Here is a 23,672-nt window from a genome sequence, read left to right on the forward strand (position 1 = left end):
CACTATCTCTGTATTACCAGGATGCAAAAATACAGGGTCTAACTTAGAAGCCTGGAGAGGCTTCCCCCCCCCCTCCTTTCTCAGAATAATCAAAGTAACAGCAAACAGAAATAAAGATATTTCTTCAGCAAACACACAATTGCAAATGCAGAAATTAATTATAAGACTAATTCTCCTTTCTAATACTCACTATACTGAATAGAAGAAAATACTTCAGGAAACTTTGGAGAACTTGAAGAATATGTCTGGCCTCTCTTAAATCCAAAGAGAGAACAGCAAATCAAACAAAGGACACAGACAAAGACTTCCCTCCACAGAGATTTGAAACTATCTTGTCCCTTGATTGGTCCTGTGGTCAGGTGTTCATCAGGTTACTGAGCTTGTTAACCCTTTACAGGTAAAAGAGACTTTAACCCTTAACTATCTGCTTATGACACTTCCTAACTCTCAGGGTGATTAAGCACTGGAATAAATTGCCTAGGGAGGTTATGGAATCTCCATCATTGGAGATTTTTAAAAGCAGGTTAGACAAACTCCTGTCAGGGATGGTCTAGATAATACTTAGTCCTGCCATGAGTGCAGGGGACTGGACTAGATGACCTCTTGAGGTCCCTTCCAGTCCTATGGTGATGCACTTTGAACTGCTTATACACATAGTGCTACTGTTAAATGAAAAAAATATACTAACATTCCTTAAAATGAAAAAATGTACTACTTTGAGAGGCAGGATGGTCTTGTAGCTAAGATACTGAATCTCTGCGCCTCAGTTCCCCATTTGTAAAATGGGGATAATACTTTTTCCTTCCCTGTCTTGTCTATTTAGATTGTAAGCTGTTTGGAGTAAGGACTGTCATTCTGTGTTTGTACAGTGCCTAGTAACCTTGGGTCCTGGCTTAGCCTCTGGGTGTTTCTGTCATACAAATAATACATATATCCCCAGCAGTAAAGTAACGTTTTACTATATGCTTAACTGTCGTCCTTGTGTTTGGGGATTGTCAAATCCGATGTATAACATCTAGTCTGACAGCCCACATGCTGTGCGGGCCTTATCAGCTGCAATGCAATGCTTTATCATGGTTTCACTCAGCACTAATCTAAGGATCAAATAGAATTACAAAGAAAATAAGAGATTAGTAGATGATTAAGTGGTTTTCAATTTTGATATATCAAGAAACTGTCATTGATTTCCATAGAATCAGAGTTAGATCAACACTGAGGACTTTTGAAAATCCTACCCAGGATACATAAAGTAGCTGAAGATTGTCATATTATTTAAATCTGAAAAGTATTTCTTTTAAGAACACTTAGTTAATGAATTAAAACTAAAATTTACTGGGGAGAATTTGCACACATTTTTCAGAATTTGGGCTTCTTACAGAGGTTGCACTTAAGTGTTTGACTTCATGACTTAAAATTGCATAGCCTAGCTTGGGAATTATTTTTCATTTGTCCATTGGTAAATTTAGCGTGGGCTCTTTGTGAGCTTGGGAACCTTTTTCCTACATATATGAGAAATGCTCTAATAGAAATAAAATGTGGTAAGAAAATAGAATTATTTTTCATATTTCTAATTGATGGTTATAAACAATATTTTAAAAATTATGGAAAATATTTTGCCACACTCTGACAAACACCAGAAATAAAGCAGTGATTCATACAGAATACTTTACTCTTTTTATTATAGTGCACAGAGATGTAATCTCATTCAGATAGCCAGCCTATTCTAGTGTGCAATATGGTGGCTTCCTAGGTTTCTGAGGCTACCTCCATAAAAGACTATTTACTTAGTATTGCCAGAGAGCTTTGGAGCCCTAGTAATAGACCAGAATTTCATTGTGCTAGGTGCTTTACCAACATGAACAAAAAGACTGTCCCTGTCCCATAAACTTACAATCTAGATCAGGGGTAGGCACCCTATGGCATGCGTGCCGAAGGTGGCACGCGAGCTGATTTTCAGTGGCACTCACGCTGCCCGGTTCCTGGCCACCGGTCCGGGGGGCTTTGCATTTTAATTTTAAATGAAGATTCTTAAACATTTTAAAAACCTTATTTACTTTACATACAACGATAGTTTAATTATATATTCTAGACTTATAGAAAGAGACCTTCTAAAAATGTTAAAATGTATGACTGGCACCCGAAACCTTAACTTAGAGTGAATAAATGAAGACTCGGCACACCACTGCTGAAAGGTTGTCGATCCCTGATCTAGATAGACAAAGTATATGCAAAAGGAGAGGAAAGTTAAAACACTGGCACTGGTGGCATCCCCCCTCCCCCCATCCTATTGTGATTTCAATATTGTTTTTAACTCCCTACCCATGGGCTTTAACCCATTAAAATATTTAATTTCCTATCCATATTGAACATCTCATTTTATACCCAACCCCAATTTTCCCTCCCATTCAGAACTAACCCATTTGTTTAAACACTAAAGACGCCATTAAGAGTGTGGCATCATAGCAGTATCTCAGCTTCTTTAAGCATCCAAAAGATGCATCCTCCCCTTCAAGTTCCTTCATAGTGCTGCTGTGGTAAATGATGACACCTGGCACCAAAGTCAAAGAAGAATACAATGAATGTTGCAACTCAGGATGCTGGGTCAGGCAGTGGGCCCCAAAACTGTGCCTCTCTACCTTCTCCTCCCCCAGCTGAAGTCTGTGTTTCCCAAGATATTGCACCATTTATAGACTGCTGCAGGAGGAAGTTTGTGGAGCCTCCCCATTATATTTTGAGCCCCACCTTTGTAATGGGCACTGGCTATAACAGAGCTAAGTTTGATGGAACTTTCATTTTTATTCTTGTGATTCTGAACATATAATCCATGCAAAAGCATTAATTCAGCACTTGACTAGAAGTAGTTCAGAGCCCTGTTCTGGAAATGACCATCACTGTAATCTCATTTGACTTCAGAATTGGGGTTTGCCATTCAGTTACTTCATCTCAGTGTGCATTGTGGCAAATGGAAGCATTGATTTATGTAAGTTTCACAGTCATCCTTGCATGCTGTGGCCAGAAGTTTATGCTTCCAGTTGCTGCTTTGGATCTGAAATGGAGAGCAAGATGAGACTGCAGCTGTCTAGCCCATATTCTGAGGCATGAAAAAGCAGGCCAGTGAAGAGTCTTACTAATTGTGTCCTATTTCTACCACTGACTTTAGCTACCAAAATTGTTTTGCTACATTCATCTATATTGCTTAAATTCATCTCCAAACATTTGATATTCTTTCAAGAAATAAAAATACAGAAAGCAGTTTGTGTATTGCATGAGAGCTTTCATTTCCAGCTGTGTATTGTAAACTGGCAGGAAAAAACCTATTCAACCTTATGACTTATACATATGTGACTTCCTGTTCCTAACTGCTAGTGAGTAGTGCTGAGAGTGTGCATCTCTGGTTAATGTGCAGAAATTTACATTTTTCATTGTGCTGTTTTTTTCTTTAGCCACCAGCTAAATACCTCCTGCCAGAACTGACAGTACTGGACTATGGGAAGAAATGTGTGGTCATTGATTTAGATGAAACATTAGTACACAGTTCATTTAAGGTAAATATACTCTCAAGTGGTCTTTGCTACTTGATCATATAAATGTTAGTGAACATGATATAGACAGTAATCTTCTTAATATATTAACTAGTTTTACAAGCCACCCATGAATGTTCTGGTAACTGGATCGTTTTCTTGATTCCATATAGACCGCTCTTCATAGAAAAAAGGTGCCCCAATAGACCATTTCCTTATTAGGATGTTGTTGTTTTTTTTGTTTGTTCCCCTCCCCCCACCCCCAAAAGGATAGACCTTGAAAGGAGCCTTTTCAGTTCTCTCCATCACTATGCATTGTTGCAAGAAAGTTTTCAAAGTTAGTTTGTCATTCCGGATAAATCTTTTGTGTAATCTCTCTCTTCTCCAGAGACGACAAATACACTGCCTCCTTTGGGAGCTGTTCCATCGTCCAGTTCCTACAATTATTTTCCTGTTCTTTTTGGTTGTGGTGAGGGACAAGGAGGATAGAATGACCAATGATAAAGTAATGAATACTTTTTGTTGCAAGAGAAAGGAACAAGAAACAAGACATTAACTGAATGATCACTCAGTCCTGTCAGTTCAGTAGCTAAATATTCCAGCAGGGTTCAGTATTTAACATATGTAGAACTTGCTGTCCTGAAAAACTGACTTTCTGAAATGTAAATTCTGCTGCAGTTGAGTCTAGAAATCATAGCTGTGGAAAATGGAATTTCATGGCCTCTGTGTGCTAGGTGGGTGTATAATTATGCTAGAAGAGATTGTGAATATTATATTAATAAATCCTTGGTGCCTGTAAAAACTGCGTTCTGTGCCAGAAAAGATTGCTCCCAATGTCATGAGGTTAAGTAAATAAGTTTGTCACCATCTCTACTCTAGTCAGCACATTAAGTATTCCGCCTCCATTACAGGAAGATGGGTGGCGTACGGCTATTGCTGGTGAGTCAGTCATTTTGAAGCAAATTTTGAAGAGCTTTAAAAATTTCTGTCCTGGAGTGTGTTTATTGTTCATGTAGGATGTAGCATTAGAACAGGAGCAGTGACCGTTTCAAATTGGCTCAGAAATGAGATCATCCTTCATGTTCTGCAAATCTGAGGCATTATAAAACATCTTGCTTTTATAGGAAGATCTTTAAGCACCACTAGTATGTTTCCTTACCAGGAGCAAGTGCCAGTAACTTTGTAGTACTTCTAATTTTGGTTATACTATATTTTTCATTACAAACATAAATCTTTTATTTTAATCCTAGTAAATATTCAGTTGCCAGACACTTGATGTTGTAAACCATAGTTCATCATTAGTGGTCTGAATCTGGAAACAATTTTTCTTGGTTGACTTTAAAAAGACCTTATATGGATATATGGTTATGCATACACTCATGATACAAAGTCAGGCTGAAATTGTAGGATTGTATAGATTTATAAACTGTTACAGACTTCAGTGCCAAATCCCTGACTTTTGTAGTCACTCCTGAAGTTATACTTGGGGAATTTTCTTAGTGTTCTATCAAGGTAGAAGAAGCTCATTTGGGCTCTTAAAGGAAAAAATACTCATTTTTTGTACAGCTATTAAATTATTTACAGAGGGAGGCCAAAATAGCAAGGGGGGAGGGGCACGGGCAGGATGAAGAATATTCAAGAAAGGATGCACGGCATCCACAAAAGTAGCAGGAAATCAGTATCAATCCACAATGTGAAAAATCAGTGTTAACCGAATGCTCCCTAAATTGTGAGTTCTGTGGTTCCTTAGTGAAAATAAAATGTATATCTCTTCAGGTTATTCTAGCCAATTAATTTAAAATCATTTGAAAGAGTGTATCATCTCCTCAACAATTGACATCAATCGTTTGATCAATCAAACAATTGACAAATCCCTTGTCCAGAGCAGAGGTTTGCACATACTGAAAAGGTTTCGTGCTCCCTTGCATTCATTTTCATAGTTGACAGTGGGAGTCTGTAAGGGGAAAACCAAATGCTAAAGTAAATGACTGTAGTTATTCTGTAGCTGGCACTCTTTCCAGTGCATCTCAGTGGTACTGGTGAGCTTTGTGCTGCCTTTCATCTGAGATGAGACCTTTGCCTGCTTCTGGTCACTAAAGAGCTCATGATAATTTTCACAAGCGTTGAGTTAACAACTTCTGTATGTCCAAGCCAACTACCTGTTTGAATAATTGAATTCTAACTACTTAAATTCCTCCTGCAGTTTCCTTTAGTTGTGGTATTCTTCACTAAAATGCTCTGTGGTCATGTGCTCTGTTTCACAAATATTCTACCCCAGGAGTTGGCTACTTTTAAGTGGGGAGGTTGTGTGTGACAGCATAAAAATACGTTGAGGTCCTTCAATATGAAAGACTTTACATAAAAGGCATTAATATACTTTAAAAATACATAACAGTAATTTTGCAATGAAATAGCTGCAGATGCTTGTGTTTAGCAGCAACTAGAGATAAGGTGTGTGTGCGTGCGCGCACGTGCGCTCCTTTTTTAAGACAGCTTCCTGAGGGAATATTTCTAATTTTCCCTGTTTACTTCCTCAGCATATCTGAGCAGAGTGAACACCTGAAGGATGAGGGAAGGGAAGGGTGTTTTAGAATGAGAGGGAGAGCATCATCAGAAATGGTAATTCAGTAGTGTAATGACAAATCCCCATCATGAGACAATAGAAACAAATATTTTAAAATCAAACTATTGAATCTGGGACATACTTTGCATTCTCTCACCATCCTTATGTAAAACAATCCCAGGCCCTATGCAAAATCTGAGTTTAGGCATATTGAAAAATTGCTGTGAAGTGTATTATTCAATCTATGCTCTATGAAATTTTTACTTATCTTACTTTGTTGTCATTCTTTCTAGCCAATTAGTAATGCTGACTTCATTGTTCCTGTTGAAATTGATGGAACCATACATCAGGTAAGCATTGCTGTTAAATTGGGCTCTAATTTGTTCATAGATTCGTAGAGATTTAGGCCAGAAGGGACTTGTATGTCACAGGCCAATATCTTGTGCACTCTGACCCCTTGATTTTTTGAGAGTCACTCTTTTCCAGGATGTAGTTCCCCGTTCTGTAGGAATGGCCTTATTCTCTGTTCCTAGATGTATAACTTTGCATTTGGCTGAATTAATGCACAGTACTGATCGCTCTGTATGACCGTGTCCTCATCTTATTTAATACTCTGCCAGTCTTGGTCCTCTGCAGATTCTGTCAGCAGTTATATTATATTTACTTTGTACTGCATACAGTTGCTCAGTGTTTTGACAAACAGGAACTTACACATCAAAAATGAGTTATATTTAACTCTTCTGCTTATTTTAAAAGCTAAAAATAATCTGACTTTAAGCACATTATTCAGTAACCAATAATATCCTTAAACTGAAATTTAGCAAGTATTTTGGAATGACTAATTCCAGAGGGAATTGATAGAGCCAAACTTTGGCTAAAATAAAAGATGAATTACTGTGTGCAAAGGATATGTTCTCACTTCTACATAGAATAAAGCTGCTGTCTGGTTTGTCAGTTGCTCACAACACACCTGAAGCTTGTAAGAAGCAGGATTGCAACTCACATTCTTGTTTTATGTGGCATTGCTTTGAGTAAATGTGTGTTATTCTGTAATAGCACTAATACAGTTCAGTTATAACTCCAGAAAAAAGTCACTTTAAGCTTTTTGGGTGACACGCTGCATTACATTGTAGCCCTGGTGTTTTGAACTTTGATTTCTGCGTATTGGAATATTTCCTCAGTTTTAGTTTTTATTCATTTATTACTGTCAGTTCTTAATTTTAAAGGATTGTCAGAGATATGGGAATATTTTAATACAAAAAATAGATAGTTTTAGTTGCCAAAATGGAGGTTTTCATCTTCTCAGGCTGGTTAATGGCCTACCTGAAAAGTTGTGTCTAACTGCCAGTGTCCCTCTAACTGCTTCAAAACTCTTTCTAGAATCTTCTCCTCAGGACTTTGATATCAATTTCTGACTCCTCTTGTGGATTCTAAGCTTCTCCAAGCATGAAGTGATCTAACGTCTTATTTACAAACATTGTCTGTCCAGGTAACACCTATTTCTAAGACATTTATCATTCCCTAAAAGCACAGACCAACAGAATCAGATTATAAATTGTAAAAACACTAAACTATGCAAAATAGAATTAAAGCTGTATGCCAAGCATTCATGCTTTTATATTCCTTCCTCTCGCCTTTCACCTTTGGTCTGTATTTAGATTTTAAGCTCTTCAAGTCAGGGTTCCTTGTAGTCTCCTATGTCTTTCAAGTGCCTAGTCCATTTAGGATAATATGGAAAACATTTTCAAAAGTGACTAGTGATTTTGGTACCTCCGTTTTTGGGACTTCTACTTCAGACACCTTAAGTGAGATTGATTTTCAAAACATGGTGAACATGTACTTTCTGAAAATCAGGCCCCTTTAAAGGTATCTCAGATTGGGCATCCAAAAACGGAGGCACTCAGAATCACTTTTGAAAATCTTGGCCCACATAAATAATAGTCATAAGTTTCTCCCTCCAGACAAGCTCAAATATTGCAGTTTTTATTAAAACTGGCCTGCACTAGGTACTATAAACTTGGATCCTAATATTCTGATGAATTGAGCCTGCTAATTGGTTAAAATACCTTTTGTTGGTTAGAGTAGGTTATATGCTAGATTGTAAAAATAACTAATTACATTTCTTAGCTGTGTATAATTTAGTTGTGTGTGTGTGTGTATGTGTGTGTGTGTGTATATATATATATATATATATATATAAAGTATAATTCAACCTGAAGAGCTCTGTGTAGCTCGAAAGCTCATCTCTTTCACCAGCAGAATTTGGTCCAATAAAAGATATTACCTCACCCACCTTGGTCCCAGGATAGTAGAGACAACATGGTTACAACACCACTGCAAGCAGTCTTGAGTAATCAGTTTAGTTATTGCCTGCACAAATATTGTTGTGTCACTACTTATCTGAAGACTGTTCAGTAGCCTCTAAAATAAGGTGGTAATCTTAGTCTGATTCCTGAAATGAAAATGTATACATTGCAAAAATTATCCACACAATTGTCACCACTTGATACACTTGTTAAACTTCTTAGAGGCCAAAGATTAAATGGGCAAAGGACTGAAATATCCTTTAGAATGGTGGTCCCTCTGCCAGCAGTGATTGTATGCCTGTTCTGTGGTGGAGAGCTTCAGTTCTTAGGATTATTAATCTTTCATCAGCACTACATTCACTTACAAGGGACAGGAGTATGTATATTTATTTTCTGGGGTTTTTTATTTTTTTTGTGTTGTGATCATGTCCAAAGGCCCACATAAGGATTAGGATTTCATTGTGCCAGGAGCTGTACAAATACACAGGTAGACAGCTGCCCCAAGAGTATACAGTCTAATTTTGAAGCAAGATGTCAGGAGTGAATGTGACAAACAATAGGCGGAAACATAGTAGGTTAACAATAAGATCAGAGTCTCATACATTGCACAATTTGATGGCACTACATATGTATGTATCCATTATATCAATTAATATTACATACCAAAACACAAACTACATTAAAAGAATGTTAAGTTTGAAAATCAAACACTCAGAAATAAAGAAATACAAGAATTAAGGGTGCCTGTTCAGTCCCCATCTTCATTCACTACAGACCTTCCAACTTCTGCAATAGCTTACTGCAGTTAAGCACTAAGATCTGGTGAATGCATGTACAGTTCTGAAAAACTGCGTCCAGAGGGTGGAGGTTTTTTTCATGTGTATGATAAATAATATGAAGGGTAATTGTCCCTTCCGGAGACTTCCTGTTATATTGGGCAAGTAATTTTAAACACTGTGAATTTCCATTTCTTCATTTGTAAGATGGGGATAATACTTCCATTCTTAACAGATTTGTTAAAAAATGAATTGTAAAGCATTTGAGATCTGGGGGGAGGGGAGAGCCACCTACTTGCCTCAATGGGGAGGGTGAACTTGATGGGGCTAGCAGTGGAAGGGGACACCCTAGCAGTCTATCTAGTAATATTTTAGGGGGGGGGCGGGGAATCAGATTAATAGATGTCAAGGCTGGATGAGAGGGACTTTTATGATCTAGTGTGACCTCTTGCATAGCACAGGCCATAGAATTTCCCCAGGTGGTTCCTTAGTTATTTGTCCGAATCGGCCATCCTTGTATTATGTATAAACTCCTTAAAACAGAAAGATCATTGAACAATTGAGAAGTATTTTATACCCATTTTAAATAAGACAGAAGCTCTGAAATGTTATGAAGTTATACAAACAATAGTTAAATCTGCCGTGTCAGAAAGCAGTTGAACTTTGTAAAGCAGCAGGTTGTCTGAAAAAGCCTGAGCTTACACTCAAGGGCTCTGTTTTTGAAAGACATGCAATGTGTCTCAGATAGGGCACTTCAGAAAATTACAGCACAAAAATGCAACTTTGGGTATGTCTACACTGCAGTTAAACACCTGTGGCTGGCCCATGACAGCTAACTTGGGCTATAAAATTGCAGTGCAGATGCTTAGGCTTGGGCCCTAGCTCTGGGACCCTCTGCGTATGTTTAAACTACAATTAATAATTCACAGCTGGCCCCTGCCAGCTGACTCGGGCTTGGGCTAAGGGGCTGTTTCATTGCAGGGTAGACTTCCAGGCTTGTGCTGCAGCCTGAGCTCTGGGGACCTCCCACCTCAAAGAGTCCTAGACCCTGGTCTCCAGTCTGAGCCCAGAAGTCTACCCTGCAGTGAAACAGTCACTTAGCCCAAACCCCACAAACCTGAGTCAGCTTGCAGGGGCCAGCCTCAGGTTTTTAATTGCAATGTAGACATACCCTCTTCCATCATAGGGTCCCCTAGGTCAGGCTCCAGACTGATTTTCTTTAAATATCAGTATATAACGTATTAATGTGCATTTGGCTATGAAATACCTTGAATTCTCTTGGAAAGTATAGCAATATAACACATCTAGCAAGCTGTTGTTTTCTTTACATTGTAATCTCCAAGTGACACACTAAGAGCTTAATTATCCTGTTGGTGGCACAGACCATAGCATGTTTATGGGAACAAATGGAGTACCACTCCAATCCAAGCAGATGCTGTACTGTCTAGATAATAGCATGGTCCTTTTCTCTAGTGTCTAGTCACCAAAATTTCTGGCCCTCCAAGTGAGAGAGCAAATGAAAGTAATCTTGTGCCCTACCAAATTATTCATCAGAAATCAAGGTCAACAAAACATATTTGTTCGAATTCATTAAGTAAGGTGACCAGATGTCCTGATAAAATCAGGACCGTCCCGATATTTGGGTGGTTGTCTTGCATCCCAGCTGATCTTTGGTCAGGATGCAATTTGTCCTGACATTTCGCTCCACTGGCAGCACTTGGCTTTTTTTTTTTCCCCCCCTCCTCCAGCGGACATTCCCTCTCTCCCCCTGATATTTGTCCTGATATTTTCTTCATCTCATCTGGTCACCCTATCATTAAGTTTGTTTTGAGGAGGTTTATCAAGGCTTGAGATGGGCCCACACAATACAATAAATCGTTGTTTCTCAACCTTTTCCATACTGCAACTTTGACATTTTCCATACCAGGACCATCTCTTCTCTGTAACTCACTTCCGGTTTAATAGCATGGGAAGGACCAGGTGGTTGTGACACCAAGGTTGAGAAGCCATGCATTAGAAGGTTTAAATTCTAGTGCCCAAGAGCATCAGTAGGCTCTACTCAGTTGGCTAGTAAAAGGTAGATAACATTTTAAATGAAGTGACTCAGAAGTTTGGACTTGCTCTTTGGAATGTTCTGTGTGCTTGACAATACTGTATGGTAGCTTTTGATAACTTACTTACTTACTTTATACACTCTCTGTAGAAGAAACTGTTGACACTGACACAGCCCCTTATACTCATCCCCCCATATGATGAGTATAAGGATCCTTAGTATAGGTAGTTCTTTGTCCATTATCCAGGTTGCTTTACCTAACTTGATTCATGTCTTACACTTGAGTGTTTAGGATCAGAAAGGGCAGCAAGCAACAGTTTGATTTGGCCTGGTTTTGGACTGAGTTCTTGTTCCTTACTAGGACTTTGATCTAAAGTTGCCATACTTTGTAGTGAACAAGGCTATTGGTTGTTCCGTGTTTTAACAGTATATTAATAAAGAAAAAATAATTTTTAGCCAATGAAAATAAGAAGTGTTTTGGAAGTTTATTTAGAATACTGTATGTGATTATTTTTTTTCAGTGGGGAACAACTTTAAATACAGACTTTCTCTTCGTAAAGGACTGAGTTCCTCAATTATTCTCCTGGAAAAGGCTGTGACCTGGTTCAAGTAATCCAGGATAGGCTGTGTACAATCTAATTGGCCTATTCTTGGTTACTTGCACTGGGAGGCAACCATGACAAAGTGGACCAGATATGTGAAGACTCAAGAATCCACATTATTTCCCCCCCTTTCTGTTAATAGGAAATGCATACCCAGTGAAATGAAGATTACCGGTGCTTGAGTTGTCTTGGTCAGAGTGTTCTGCTATTGCATGAAGATTCCCAAATTCTAAAACTAATGTTTTAAAAACTTACTATATGGTCCTATTCCTGCATTACAATAAAGCTTGCTCTTCTGTTTACAAATATTTTATTCTTCAAAATTGATGCTTTCATATGACAGAGAAAACTTATCTGTAAATATACTCTAAAACAGTTGCACTTAATTTGGGTTATGCCATGTATAACAGTTCTAAACTAAAAACTGACAAATATATGCAGTATTGTAAGACCTTGCCTAAAGCCTGGAAATACCTTTTAAATGTTAATATCCAAGCGAAGGTTAATAAAAAGTGATGATATTCCTTTAAACAGTTACCAGAATAGAGTGGTAATTAGCAAAACATGCAGCTCAAGAAGTACAGATATGAAAGAAATGTTTTTTTCCCTCCCCTGAAGACAGTATGTAAATCTGAGAGAAAAGCCAGGAGTCAGTCAGTCTAGAGACTTGAACTGAAGACATCATATAACAGAAAAAAGCCAAGCCACAAATAAGCATGCAGCATTGCGATTCAAGTCCAGTAACTAATGAAGCAAAGAAAATAACACACTAAATGAGAATGTGAGGAGGCAGAGAGAAAAGAACTGCACTGTCAAATGGAGAAAAGGTTTATGTGAAGTAGACCAAGGGATTTTGTAGTTGAGGATTACCAACACACTTGCAGTTGCTACCATCACCTGATAGGGTTGCCAGCTTTCTAATGGCACAAAATTGAATACCCTAGCCCTGTCCCTTCCATGAGGCCCCCCCCTTCACTATATTCCCCCCTCCCTCGGTGGCTCGCTCTCCCCCACCCTCTCTCACTTTCACTGGGCTGGGGCAGGCACTTGGGGTGAAGGAGGGGTTGAGGGCTCCAGCTGGAGGTGCAGGCTCGGGGGCGGGGGCTGGGGATGAGGGGTTTGGGATGCAGGAGGGGGCTGCGGGTTGAGGCAAGGGGTTGGGGTGCAGGAAGGGGTGAGGGGTTCAGGGTGTGGGATGGGATCTGGGCTGCAGGTGCAAGCTCTGGGTTGGGGCCAGAGATGAGGGCTTTAGCGTGCAGGAGGGGGCTCTGGGTTTGGGGGAGATCAGGGCAGGGGGTTGGGGCTCAGGGCTGGGTTGTGGGCTTATCTTGGGGCTCGGTCAGCGGCGCAGCAGGGGGCCTAAGGCAGGCTACTTGCCTGTCCTGACACCGCATTGTGCATGCCTCGGAAGCGGCCAGCGGGTCCGACACTAATAGGCAGGGAGGGCAGGAGGTTTGCTCTTGCCCACTGCAGGCACCCCTCCCCCCAGCTCCCATTGGCCGGGAACCGGTGCTCAGGGCAGGGGCAGCATGCAGAGCTCCATGGCCCTCTGCTCCTTCCCCCCACCTAGGAGCAGAACCTGCTGGCCACTTCCGGAGCACAGCACGGTGCCAGGACAGGTAGGGACTAGCCTGCCTTAGCACCGCAGCAGCACTGACCAGACCTTTAACGGCAGGGGCGGCTCCAGGCCCCAGCACACCAAGCATGTGCTTGGAGCGGCATGCCGCGGGGGGCGCTCTGCTGGTCGTCGGGAGGGCGGCAGGCGGCTCCGGTGGACCTCCTGCAGGCGCCCCTGCGGAGGGTCCGCTGGTCCCGCGGCTTTGGTGGAGCATCCGCAGGCACGTGCCGCCGTCCTTGGGGCGGCGAAATGGCTACAGCTGCCCCTGTTTAACGGCCCAGTCGGTGGTGCTGACCAGAGCCGCCTGGGTCCCTTTTCGACTGGGTGTTCTGATTGAAACTGGACAGCTGGTCAACCTAACACCTGGTGGCAACTTTTCAGAAAGCATCTTCTATAGGGGAATGCCTCCTCTCCCCCAGCCCCCTCCCCACTAAGCACTCAGAAACCTTGTTTAGAAAAACATTCCACTGTTGGAGGAAGTGTGCGTGTGCAAGCAGGAAACGGGTAGGCCTTATCCAGAAATTAGAAGTGGTTCTGTAGCATGTACTAAGAACCTCACACATATAAACGGGCATCTGAATTAGTGATGAGGAGAAAATCTAGTGGCAGGTGCCCAGGTGGCATTAAAAAGAGAAGAAACTGAACTAGGGAGGCATGAGAAGGCCTGGAGTCCCATGTCATAATGTGATGCTGCTTCACTTAGAGTGACACTGCCTTGTTCCAGTTCAGGTCAACTACCTGCTGGCTGCCACAGAAACCCTGCAAAGGAAACATAAAAACTGATTTCAAACTGTATTTCTATTTCAACCAACCTTTATCAGTGAGTTTGTATACAAGAAATGCAGTTTTACTGTAGGTTAGATTCATAGATTCATAGACTTAAGGTCAGAAGGGACCATTATGGTCATCCAGTCTGATCTGCACAACGCAGGTCACAGAATCTCACTCACCCACTCCTGTAACAAACCCCTAACCTATGTCTGAGTTATTGAAGTCCTTAAATCGTGGTTTAAAGACCTCAAGGTGCAGAGAATCCTCCAGCAAGTGAGCCGTGCCCCATGCTGCAGCGGAAGGCGAAAAACCTCCAGGGCCTCTGCCAATCTTTCCTGGAGGAAAATTCCTTCCTCACCCCAAATATGGCGATCAGTTAAACCCTGAGCATCTGGTCAAGACTCACCAGCCAGCACCCAGGGAAGAATTCTCTGTAGTAACTCAAATCCCACCCCATCTAACAACCCATCACAGATCATTGGGCCTGTTTACCTGCTAATAATCAAAGATGAATTAATTGCCAAAATTAGGCTATCCCATCATACCATCCCTTCCATAAACTTATCAAGCTTAGTCTTGAAGCCACATATGTCTTTTGCCCCCACTACTCCCCTTGGAAGGCTGTTCCAGAACTTCACTCCTCTAATGGTTAGAAACCTTCGTCTAATTTCAAGTCTAAACTTCCTAGTGTCTGGTTTATATCCATTTGTTCTTCTGTCCACATTGGTACTAAGCTTAAATAATTCCTCTCCCTCCCTGATATTTATCCCTCTGATATATTTATAAAGAGCAATCATATCCCCCCATAACCTTCTTTTGGTTCGGCTAAACAGGCCAAGCTCTTTGAGCCTTCTTTTATAAGACAGGTTTTCCATTCCTCGGATCATCCTAGTAGCCCTTCTCTGTACCTGTTCCAGTTTGAATTCATCCTTCTTAAACATGGGAGACCAGAACTGCACACAGTATTCCAGATGAGGTCTCACCAGTGCCTTGTATAACGGTATTAACTCCTCCTTATCTTTGCTGGAAATACCTCGCCTGATGCATCCTAAAACCGCATTAGGTTTTTTAACGGCCATATCACATTGGCGGCTCATAGTCATCCTGTGATCAACCAATACTCCGAGGTCCTTCTCCTCCTCTGTTAGTTCCAACTGATGTGTCCCCAATTTATAACTAAAATTCTTGTTATTAATCCCTAAATGCATGACCTTGCACTTTTCACTATTAAATTTCATCCTATTTCTATTACTCTAGTTTACAAGGTCATCCAGATCTTCCTGTGTGATATCCCGGTCCTTCTCTGTGTTAGCAATATCTCCCAGCTTTGTGTCATCCGCAGACTTTTAGCACATTCCCACTTTTTGTGCCAAGGTCAGTAATAAAAAGATTAAATAAGATTGGTCCCAAAACCAATCCCTGAGGAACTCCACTAGTAACCTCCTTCCAGCCTGACAGTTCACCTTTCAGTATGACCCGTAGTAGTCTCCCCTTTAACCAGTTCCTTATCCACCTTTCAATTTTCATATTGATCCCCATCTTTTCCAATTTCACTAATAATTCCCCATGTGGAACTGTATCAAATGCCTTTCTGAAATCGAGGTAAATTAGATCCACTGCATTTCCTTTGTCTAAAAAATCTGTTACCTTCTCAAAGAAGGAGATCAGGTTGGTTTGGCACGATCTACCTTTTATAAAACCATGTCGTATTTTGTCCCAATTACCATTGACCTCAGTGTCCTTAACTACTTTCTCCTTCAAAATTTTTTCCAAGACGTTGCATACTACAGATGTTAAACTAACAGGCCTATAGCTACTCAGATCACATTTTTTCCCTTTCTTAAAAATAGGAACTGTATTAGCAATTCTCCAGTCGTACGGTACAACCCGAGTTTACTGATTCATTAAAAATTCTTGCTAATGGGCTTGCAATTTCATGTGCCAGTTCTTTTAATATTCTTGGATGAAGATTATCTGGGCCCTCCCGATTTCATCCCATTAAGCTGTTCGAGTTTAGCTTCTACCTCGGATGTGGTAATATCTACCTCCATATCCTCATTCCCATTTGTCATCCTACCATTATCCCTAAGCTCCTCATTAGCCTCGTTAAAGACTGAGGCCAAGTATTTGTTTTAGATATTGGGCCATGCCTAGATTATCCTTAACCTCCACTCCATCCTCAGTGTTTAGCGGTCCCACTTCTTCTTTCTTTGTTTTCTTTTTATTTATATGGCTATAGAACCTTTTACTATTGGTTTTAATTCCCTTTGCAAGGTCCAGCTCCACATGGGTTTTGGCCTTTCTCACTTTATCCCTACATGTTCTGACCTCAATAAGGTAGCTTTCCTTGCTGATCCCTCCTATCTTCCACTCCTTGTAGGCGTTCTGCTTTTTCTATGGCTGCTTTGGCATACGGGAGAACATGTTATATTGCAGGTACCCACAGTTTAAATGCCTGGGTTGGATTTCGTAATCATAGTCCACAGGAGGAAACACTTTTGTAACCTAGTGAGTGGAGATGGGGGATTCTTTGTGTTGTGACTGTTAAAAAGAAAAGGCATTAACAAGGCACAGAACTTCTCATCTGTGGATACAGTAGAACCTCAGAATTACAGACACCTCAGGAATGGAGGGTGTCTGTAACTCTGAAATGTTCCCAACTCTGAACAAAGCACAGTTCGGGCTCCAGATCCGGCAGGTGATACTCTAGGCCAGTATTCAGCAGCAGCTGAGCTCCCTACTCAGCCCTGACATGAGTTTGCAAGCTTGTCCTCCTCCGTGAGTGAGTGAGAGAGAGAGATGGGGAAGGGTATGTGTTCCCCTCTCAGCGGAGGGGGTGGGTGGCAATGAAAGCTGCGCAGACCCCAGCGCTGCTCCTGCTCTGCTGTGGCTGCCATGGGGGTGGGGACAAGTAGCCCAGATGTGCCTACCTATAAGAGGCAATGCAGGCACAGTGCAGTACTTGACACCCCCCCTTTTGGGGGGGGGGCGTGTCTTTGCTGTCTGATTGGTTACTTCCATTTTCACATGGTGTCAGGTTGACTGGTCAGTAACTCTGGTGTTTGTATCTTTGAGGTTCTACTGTAGATGGTTTCAGTACACTGAGAAGGGAATTCTCACATATTTGGGGCTGTTGTGTACCTAAGGGAGGAGGATGATATAAAGCTAAAGAATTTAGAGCTTGAATGTTTACAAACAGTTGATGAGTAATGTGACTTGCTATTTTCTATTTCTTTTGTCTGGCCTTAACTGATTTACTGTCCTGAAGACCAGAAGCAAAGGAATAAACTTAAATTGATGGAGTGCTTCTCCCACTGTTGCCACACTTGGTTGTGTATGGTTTCTTGGGTCAACAGAAGGGAAGCAAATTGTTAAAAGATGCATTATGAATGATTGAGTTTGTGAAGCTGCACTTCTTACCTCTGTGTTGTAAAAGTTGCATTTGGAAGGTAAACCCTAGTCAAAGTATCTCTCAGTGAGTCCAGCTTTTAATGAAAAACTAATGGTTATCGTAAAAGGGGAGAGAGACTTATTTGCCACACTCCTATTGAAATCCAAGAAACTATAGTGCAGTTACCTGGGAAAAGAGAGCAACAGTTTAATAAACCTGTTTCTAATATAATCTATTGTACACTTAATTTGCCACGGTAATATTAAAAAATAGGGCATCAAAATGAAAACCAGGCTACAAATTGTCCTCCACTTCCAAGTGTGAATGTACTGAGAGCCAGCTCAGGTGGCAAAAGTAAAGTTCAGTTCCGATGTAATAAGAATAATAATCTAATCCAGCAAACTGGTTTGAGGTCCATGTACACTTCTACCTCGATATAATGCTGTCCTTGGGAGCCAAAAAATCTTACCATGTTACAGGTGAAAAACTGTGTTATATTGAACTTGCTTTGACCCACCGGAGTGCACAGCCCTGCCCGCCCGGAGTACTGCCCTCCCCAAACAGCCTGGCCCCTGCCCCCTCTCATTTCCCACCCCCTGACTGCCCCCTCAGAACTCCTGACCCATCCAACCCCCCCTCCCGCTCTTTGTCCCCTGACTGCCCCCTCCCGGGACCCCCCCACCCCTAACAGCCTCCCCAGGACCCCATCCCATCCAATCCCCCCCACTCCCTGTCCCCTGACTGCCCTGACCCCGTCCACACCCCTGCCCCCTTACAGGTCCCCCCCACCCGGGACTCCTATGCCTATCCAACTGCACCTGTTCCCGGTCCCCTGACTGTCCCCCAGGACCTCCCAGTAGCACATTCCTACGTGGAGCAATTTAATACACTACACCTGCCCTCCATACACTTTTGGAACCCCGATGTGGCCCTCAGGCCAAAAAGTTTGTCCACCCCTTGTTTAAGCCTTTATGATGCAATGTCCCTTCTTTTCCCTTACTAACTGCTTTTAATTTTTACATTATGAAGTTCCAACTGGTGTTTCCATAGCTTTCTCTTTCACTGTGTATATGTATGGGCTCACTGCACTTTTGCCTTTTAATATCACTGTTAACCTAATGAAAATAATATATTAGCCAGTAAAACTCCCTTAAATAACACACAAGGCATTAAACCAGTTCAGTTTTGCATGTTTTACCTTATGATAGAGAAACCTATTTAATTTACCAGGCTTTTGTATTTAAGAGAATTTCAGCATTGTAGATTTCTTCTTAAAATGGGAATTGCTAATTCAGTTCCATCAAGAACCTTTATCAAATGGTAGCAAGCAAGATAAATAACATAATTGTTTAAAGTAAACATTTAACTCTCCCCTCCCCCGCATCCTGCCAATTGGTTATTGTTTTTACCCTATTGTAAACTTCCTGGATAGGGACTGGCTTTATCTAGGTATTTTATATGAACACCAAACACATTGTCGGTGCTTAACAAATTTAGTAGCCATATCAATTGCAATAAACAACTGGTTCTTGCTGCAAAATGACAGCATGGCTCCTTTGCTGGAGCTACTGCTGCCTGAAAGGAGGAAAACCCAGAAGATTTACTGTATTTATGACAAAGCCTCAACTGAAGGGTTTTTACATGCCCAGTACAACTCAAAATATACACTGGAAATTCATTCCTCCATTGAAGCGGCAAAAGCTTATATTTTATTAATGGGTTTGGAAAATCAATAAAAAGCAGCAATACAGTATGTTGTTTAACTTCCAGAAACAACATTTGAAGAGAAGTATTTTATTGACAGAAGAAAAGGAAGAAGTCAATACATTTCAAAACTCCTCCCAACACAAGATAAAACTTTCCCTCAGATGTTGTTTCCTCTCAAGAATTCAAGAAATCTTCAAGAATTGAAGAAACATAAGCATCAAAGAGGCATGCTACTTACCGGCGCTCAGGCCCAGATTTTTAAAGGTATTCAGGAGTTGCTATGATCAGCAATGCCTAACTGATTTAGGAGCCTAGGTCTCATTTTCAAAAGGGATTTAGGTACTTAGGAACCTAAATCTAATCAACTGTCAATGGGATTTTGGCTCCCAAGTGCCTAAATCTCTTTTGAAAATGAGATTTAGTCTCCTAAATTAGACAGATGTAACACTGAGCCTAGCAATGTCTAAATATCTTTAAAAATGGGGGACACAGTTCTTATTGCTTTGGTGCCCCATTACATATCTGTCTGTCTTTTCAGTTTTAAGGGGGGAGGGATAGCTCAGTGGTTTGAGCATTGGCCTGTTAAACCCAGGGTTGTAAATCCTTGAGGGGGCCATTTAGGGATTTGGGGCAAAAATCTGTCTGGGGATTGGTCCTGCTTTGAGCAGGGGGTTGGACTAGATGATCTCCTGAGGTCCCTGCCAACCCTGATATTCTGTGATTCAATGTATCTTTCCAGCAGGACACAGTATTACCAGTGTGCAGTCAGCATGGAGCTATCAAGTACATATGTTCAAATATTTCATTATTTAATATTATGCTTTGTCTTATATCAGCCTTTTCCTTCACCTGAGCCTCCTGTGTCACATATTAGTTCTGCCTACCAATTTTAGGCTAACTCCAGACCTTTTGGCTTAAGCTTCATTTCACCTAAACACTTACTGTCATTTCAGGTCTATGTATTGAAACGACCACATGTGGATGAGTTTCTCCAGAGGATGGGAGAGCTCTTTGAGTGTGTACTCTTCACAGCCAGTCTAGCCAAGGTTTGTCGTCGCCTCTTCCTTCTGTTTAGTATTTTTAATGCTGGTTAGTGGACATTTTGGTTGGGTTTTCTGTGGATGATTGTTTTCCTCACTCGGTATGATCTTAATTTTTCCCCTTTTCTGCTTCTTTGCCTGACAGTGTGTACTTTGTCTGCTAGTGTGTGGGTAAGTGTTTCCATGGTAACAATATCACATATGGGCTTGTCTCATAATGTAGCCTCCATGCATTGCTCATGATGCCAATATGAAAGGCTTACAAGTTACCATGGTTATAGTGGGAAATTAGAACAAATAGTGTACCACATGAAGCAGTATATTAAAGCTGGGCTATATCTTAGCTGTGTAATCAGCCAATAGTTCAGAAAGTACTTTGGTGCAGAAAACGTAGGACACAGATGTCTGAGATGTGGCTGTGCAGTTATAATTTTGGTTGAGACTATTACATGCTCTTCATAAAGCTTGATCTATTTAGCATCTGAAAAGCAATATTTTGTGCCCTTTTAGCTTTGGTGAAATAGCATCTTATGTAAGTAGTTTTGTAGTGGACAGTGCAGCTTTAGTTCTTCAATATTTCCGGTGGATTTGTATTTGTGGTTTTGATTTTGAAGTGAAATCAGTTGATTGGTAATTTTTTAAAATTAATTTTATTTAAATATCTTTGGTTTAGTAACGTAAGTTAAATTCTAAACTTTTTGTGGCTTTCCATAGACTCTAGAAGTGGGAAAGACCTGTTAAATCATCTAGTTCATCTCCTTGTCAGTGCAGGATTGTGTGTTTTTTCCAATATTGTGTCCAGTCAAGTTCTAAAAGCCCCAAAGCAGGGGATTTGCACTAGTTCTCTTGAAACAGCCTTAATAAAAGGAAAGGTTTATTGACAGCAAGATCTATTTTGCTTGTTGTTCAATTTAGAAAAGTCCCATCAAATGATCACTCATATCTTTCAAAGAAGTTGTGCTAATTGTAATTGTCAAGGATATCCGGTCTTACAATTTGGTTTCCTATCTAGGTGACTCTCCCCTCCCACCCTTTTGGGCCATTACTATCAATTCTTGAGTCAAAATTCTTGCCATTATGTGCTATGGTACTTGCATTATCTGTGAGGTGTGATATCTGTGTTGGCATTATTCAAAGGAATGTTACAAATGGATATTTTTATTAGATATTTTTGCCTATCCGCTCATGGCTGGAGTGTGCATGTTTTGGGGATCTTCAGATCCCTTGCTGACATCACACGTCAACATGCATTATTGACAAAGGCACATCATAAATTAGGCAAAGTCAGATGCCTCCTCCATTATCCTTGACTTCACAGGTACATGGAATTGAACTCGGTACGAGTAGCTGCAGAAGTGGCATCGTGTGCTCTAGGTTTACCATTACTTTTTCATGCATTTTTACAGTAGTGTTAAGTGAGATCTCTGAACTCATCAGCTTGTAGGTGTTAAAGGACAAATGTAAAGAGCCCGTATTGAGATGTGTTAAGATAATTAGTAAATCATAGCAAGCTTTACAGTGCAAGTTATTTTCTTTCTGAAAGATAACTGTACTGCAGTCCAGTTACCAATTTATTACCAATTGTAGCTTTGCTAGCACATAACATTAATGTTAAGGAAAAAAAGATGAAGCAAAGCAGATTGTAGTTCTATAATTGTCCCTTTTATTTGTCCTTAATGTTTAGTTCTAGGAAACATTGCTGTACCTACAGGCATGAAATTTCAGTTTTTTTAACTTCTGAATCATATTAACTTCTGTCTTTAAGTATGCGGATCCAGTAGCAGACTTGTTGGATCGCTGGGGTGTGTTCAGGGCAAGACTCTTCAGAGAATCCTGTGTTTTCCACAGAGGAAATTATGTGAAGGATCTGAGTCGACTGGGAAGAGAGCTGAGTAAAGTTATTATAGTGGATAACTCTCCTGCGTCTTACATCTTCCATCCTGAAAATGCAGTAAGTAGTCCCAAGGAATAACTTTCTCTCTTTGGTCTTCCATGGTCAAGATTCCACATTCAACAATATTAAGTACTCAAATTTATTTTCGAAGTGTTAACTAGCGTCAACAGCATCATCCTTCTCTGAAATGTTAAGTAGAAGATCAGGTTCTAGTGCTAGCTATCACATAGTTAGATATAAGCCAGGCTTCTCCACACTACTCTGCCAATTCATCTTTCTCATGTCCAGCTTTCCTTCAGTTTTTAGCTTTGGGCATCTTCTGAAGAGACTGCTAATTGTGCAGAAAAACACCAAACTGTGTGATGTCCTTATAACCGCTCCCGGTACAGGCTGTTAGAAGGAGGATATTCACCCAAAAACCTTAAAACTATGTTTATTTGTTTAATGGTGATTACAGTAAGAGGGGCTTATTTGAACTGCTGTGGGTTCTCTGACTTGGTTTCATATGAGTGAAGTTATTTTAATAGACAAGCTAATAACTATTTTTACTGGCACAAATTGAATACCTGTCTTTGTGTTTTTTATTTATATGTTTTCCTTTATTGTGAATTAAGATTGTATTTGGGGAGAATTGGCAGACCTGATGCGGCTTCCTAACCTTCCTTTCCTTATCTGCTAATTAGAATTTCTGTTATGGGTCATTCTGTGATTAGGAATACTAGTCAACCAGCTTGTCCAACTTTAGAAATAAAGCAAAGGGAAAAGAGTGGGTTTTGGTGGTAGTATAAATGCCAGTAATACAGATATTTCTCACTCAAGGAATTTCTTCATATTTCCCTTTGGAGATTGAGAGTAGAGATCCTTGGTCTTGGGATGTGCAATTCACATGAAGCCTGGAACCCATTGGAAAGCTTTTGCAGTTGGGAGTTGCACAAACAGAAACCTCTCCATCAACCACCACTCTCACGCATACACTTCACTTGCTAGTCACCTAGCAATCTGGGGCTCCCTCTAGTTCCCTTGAAACATTAAGTTGCTCGTCAGGCATTTTCTTTGTTTTTGAGGATTATTTTATTGTCAGTTGTTAGATTTAGTGTAGCTTTTAGCTGATATGGTAAAAAGTGAAGGTTTAAGGAAAGCTTCTTAAAACATCGAATTTCTGAACTCAGGCCCTCAAATCCTGATGCTTGAGTGAGAGACCTTACCTGTTTAGTGCCACATCAGGCTTCAGTTTACCAGCTCTGCATGCAAGGATCAGAAGCCTCAAATCTAATCCATGCTAATGGTTAAAAATCAAAGCCAGCTCCAGATCACTTTTTGATGTTATAAAATCCAGTGCTAAGAAGTTATCTGAGTCATTAAATCCTGTGTGGAAAAGCACTATAAGCTAGTGGCAATTCCAGTCTCTGAAGGACCAGAGAATGAGACTA

At 40.6% G+C, this 23,672-nt stretch overlaps 1 protein-coding gene across 2 annotated transcripts in view; it reads left to right on the plus strand.

The window, feature by feature from the left end:
* The window catches only part of CTDSPL (CTD small phosphatase like), a 125,373-nt gene that overhangs the window by 96,444 nt on the left and 5,257 nt on the right, over positions 1 to 23,672 (plus strand). For both annotated transcript variants that reach the window (XM_039525643.1, XM_039525642.1), the window contains 4 exons: positions 3,444 to 3,545; positions 6,378 to 6,434; positions 20,262 to 20,354; positions 22,114 to 22,299. In XM_039525643.1, the coding sequence (XP_039381577.1) occupies positions 3,444 to 3,545; positions 6,378 to 6,434; positions 20,262 to 20,354; positions 22,114 to 22,299 (438 nt within the window). The remainder of the gene's footprint in view (positions 1 to 3,443; positions 3,546 to 6,377; positions 6,435 to 20,261; positions 20,355 to 22,113; positions 22,300 to 23,672) is intronic.

The sequence above is a fragment of the Mauremys reevesii genome, linkage group 2, assembly GCF_016161935.1.
Source record: "Mauremys reevesii isolate NIE-2019 linkage group 2, ASM1616193v1, whole genome shotgun sequence".
NCBI classification, from domain to species: Eukaryota; Metazoa; Chordata; order Testudines; family Geoemydidae; genus Mauremys; species Mauremys reevesii.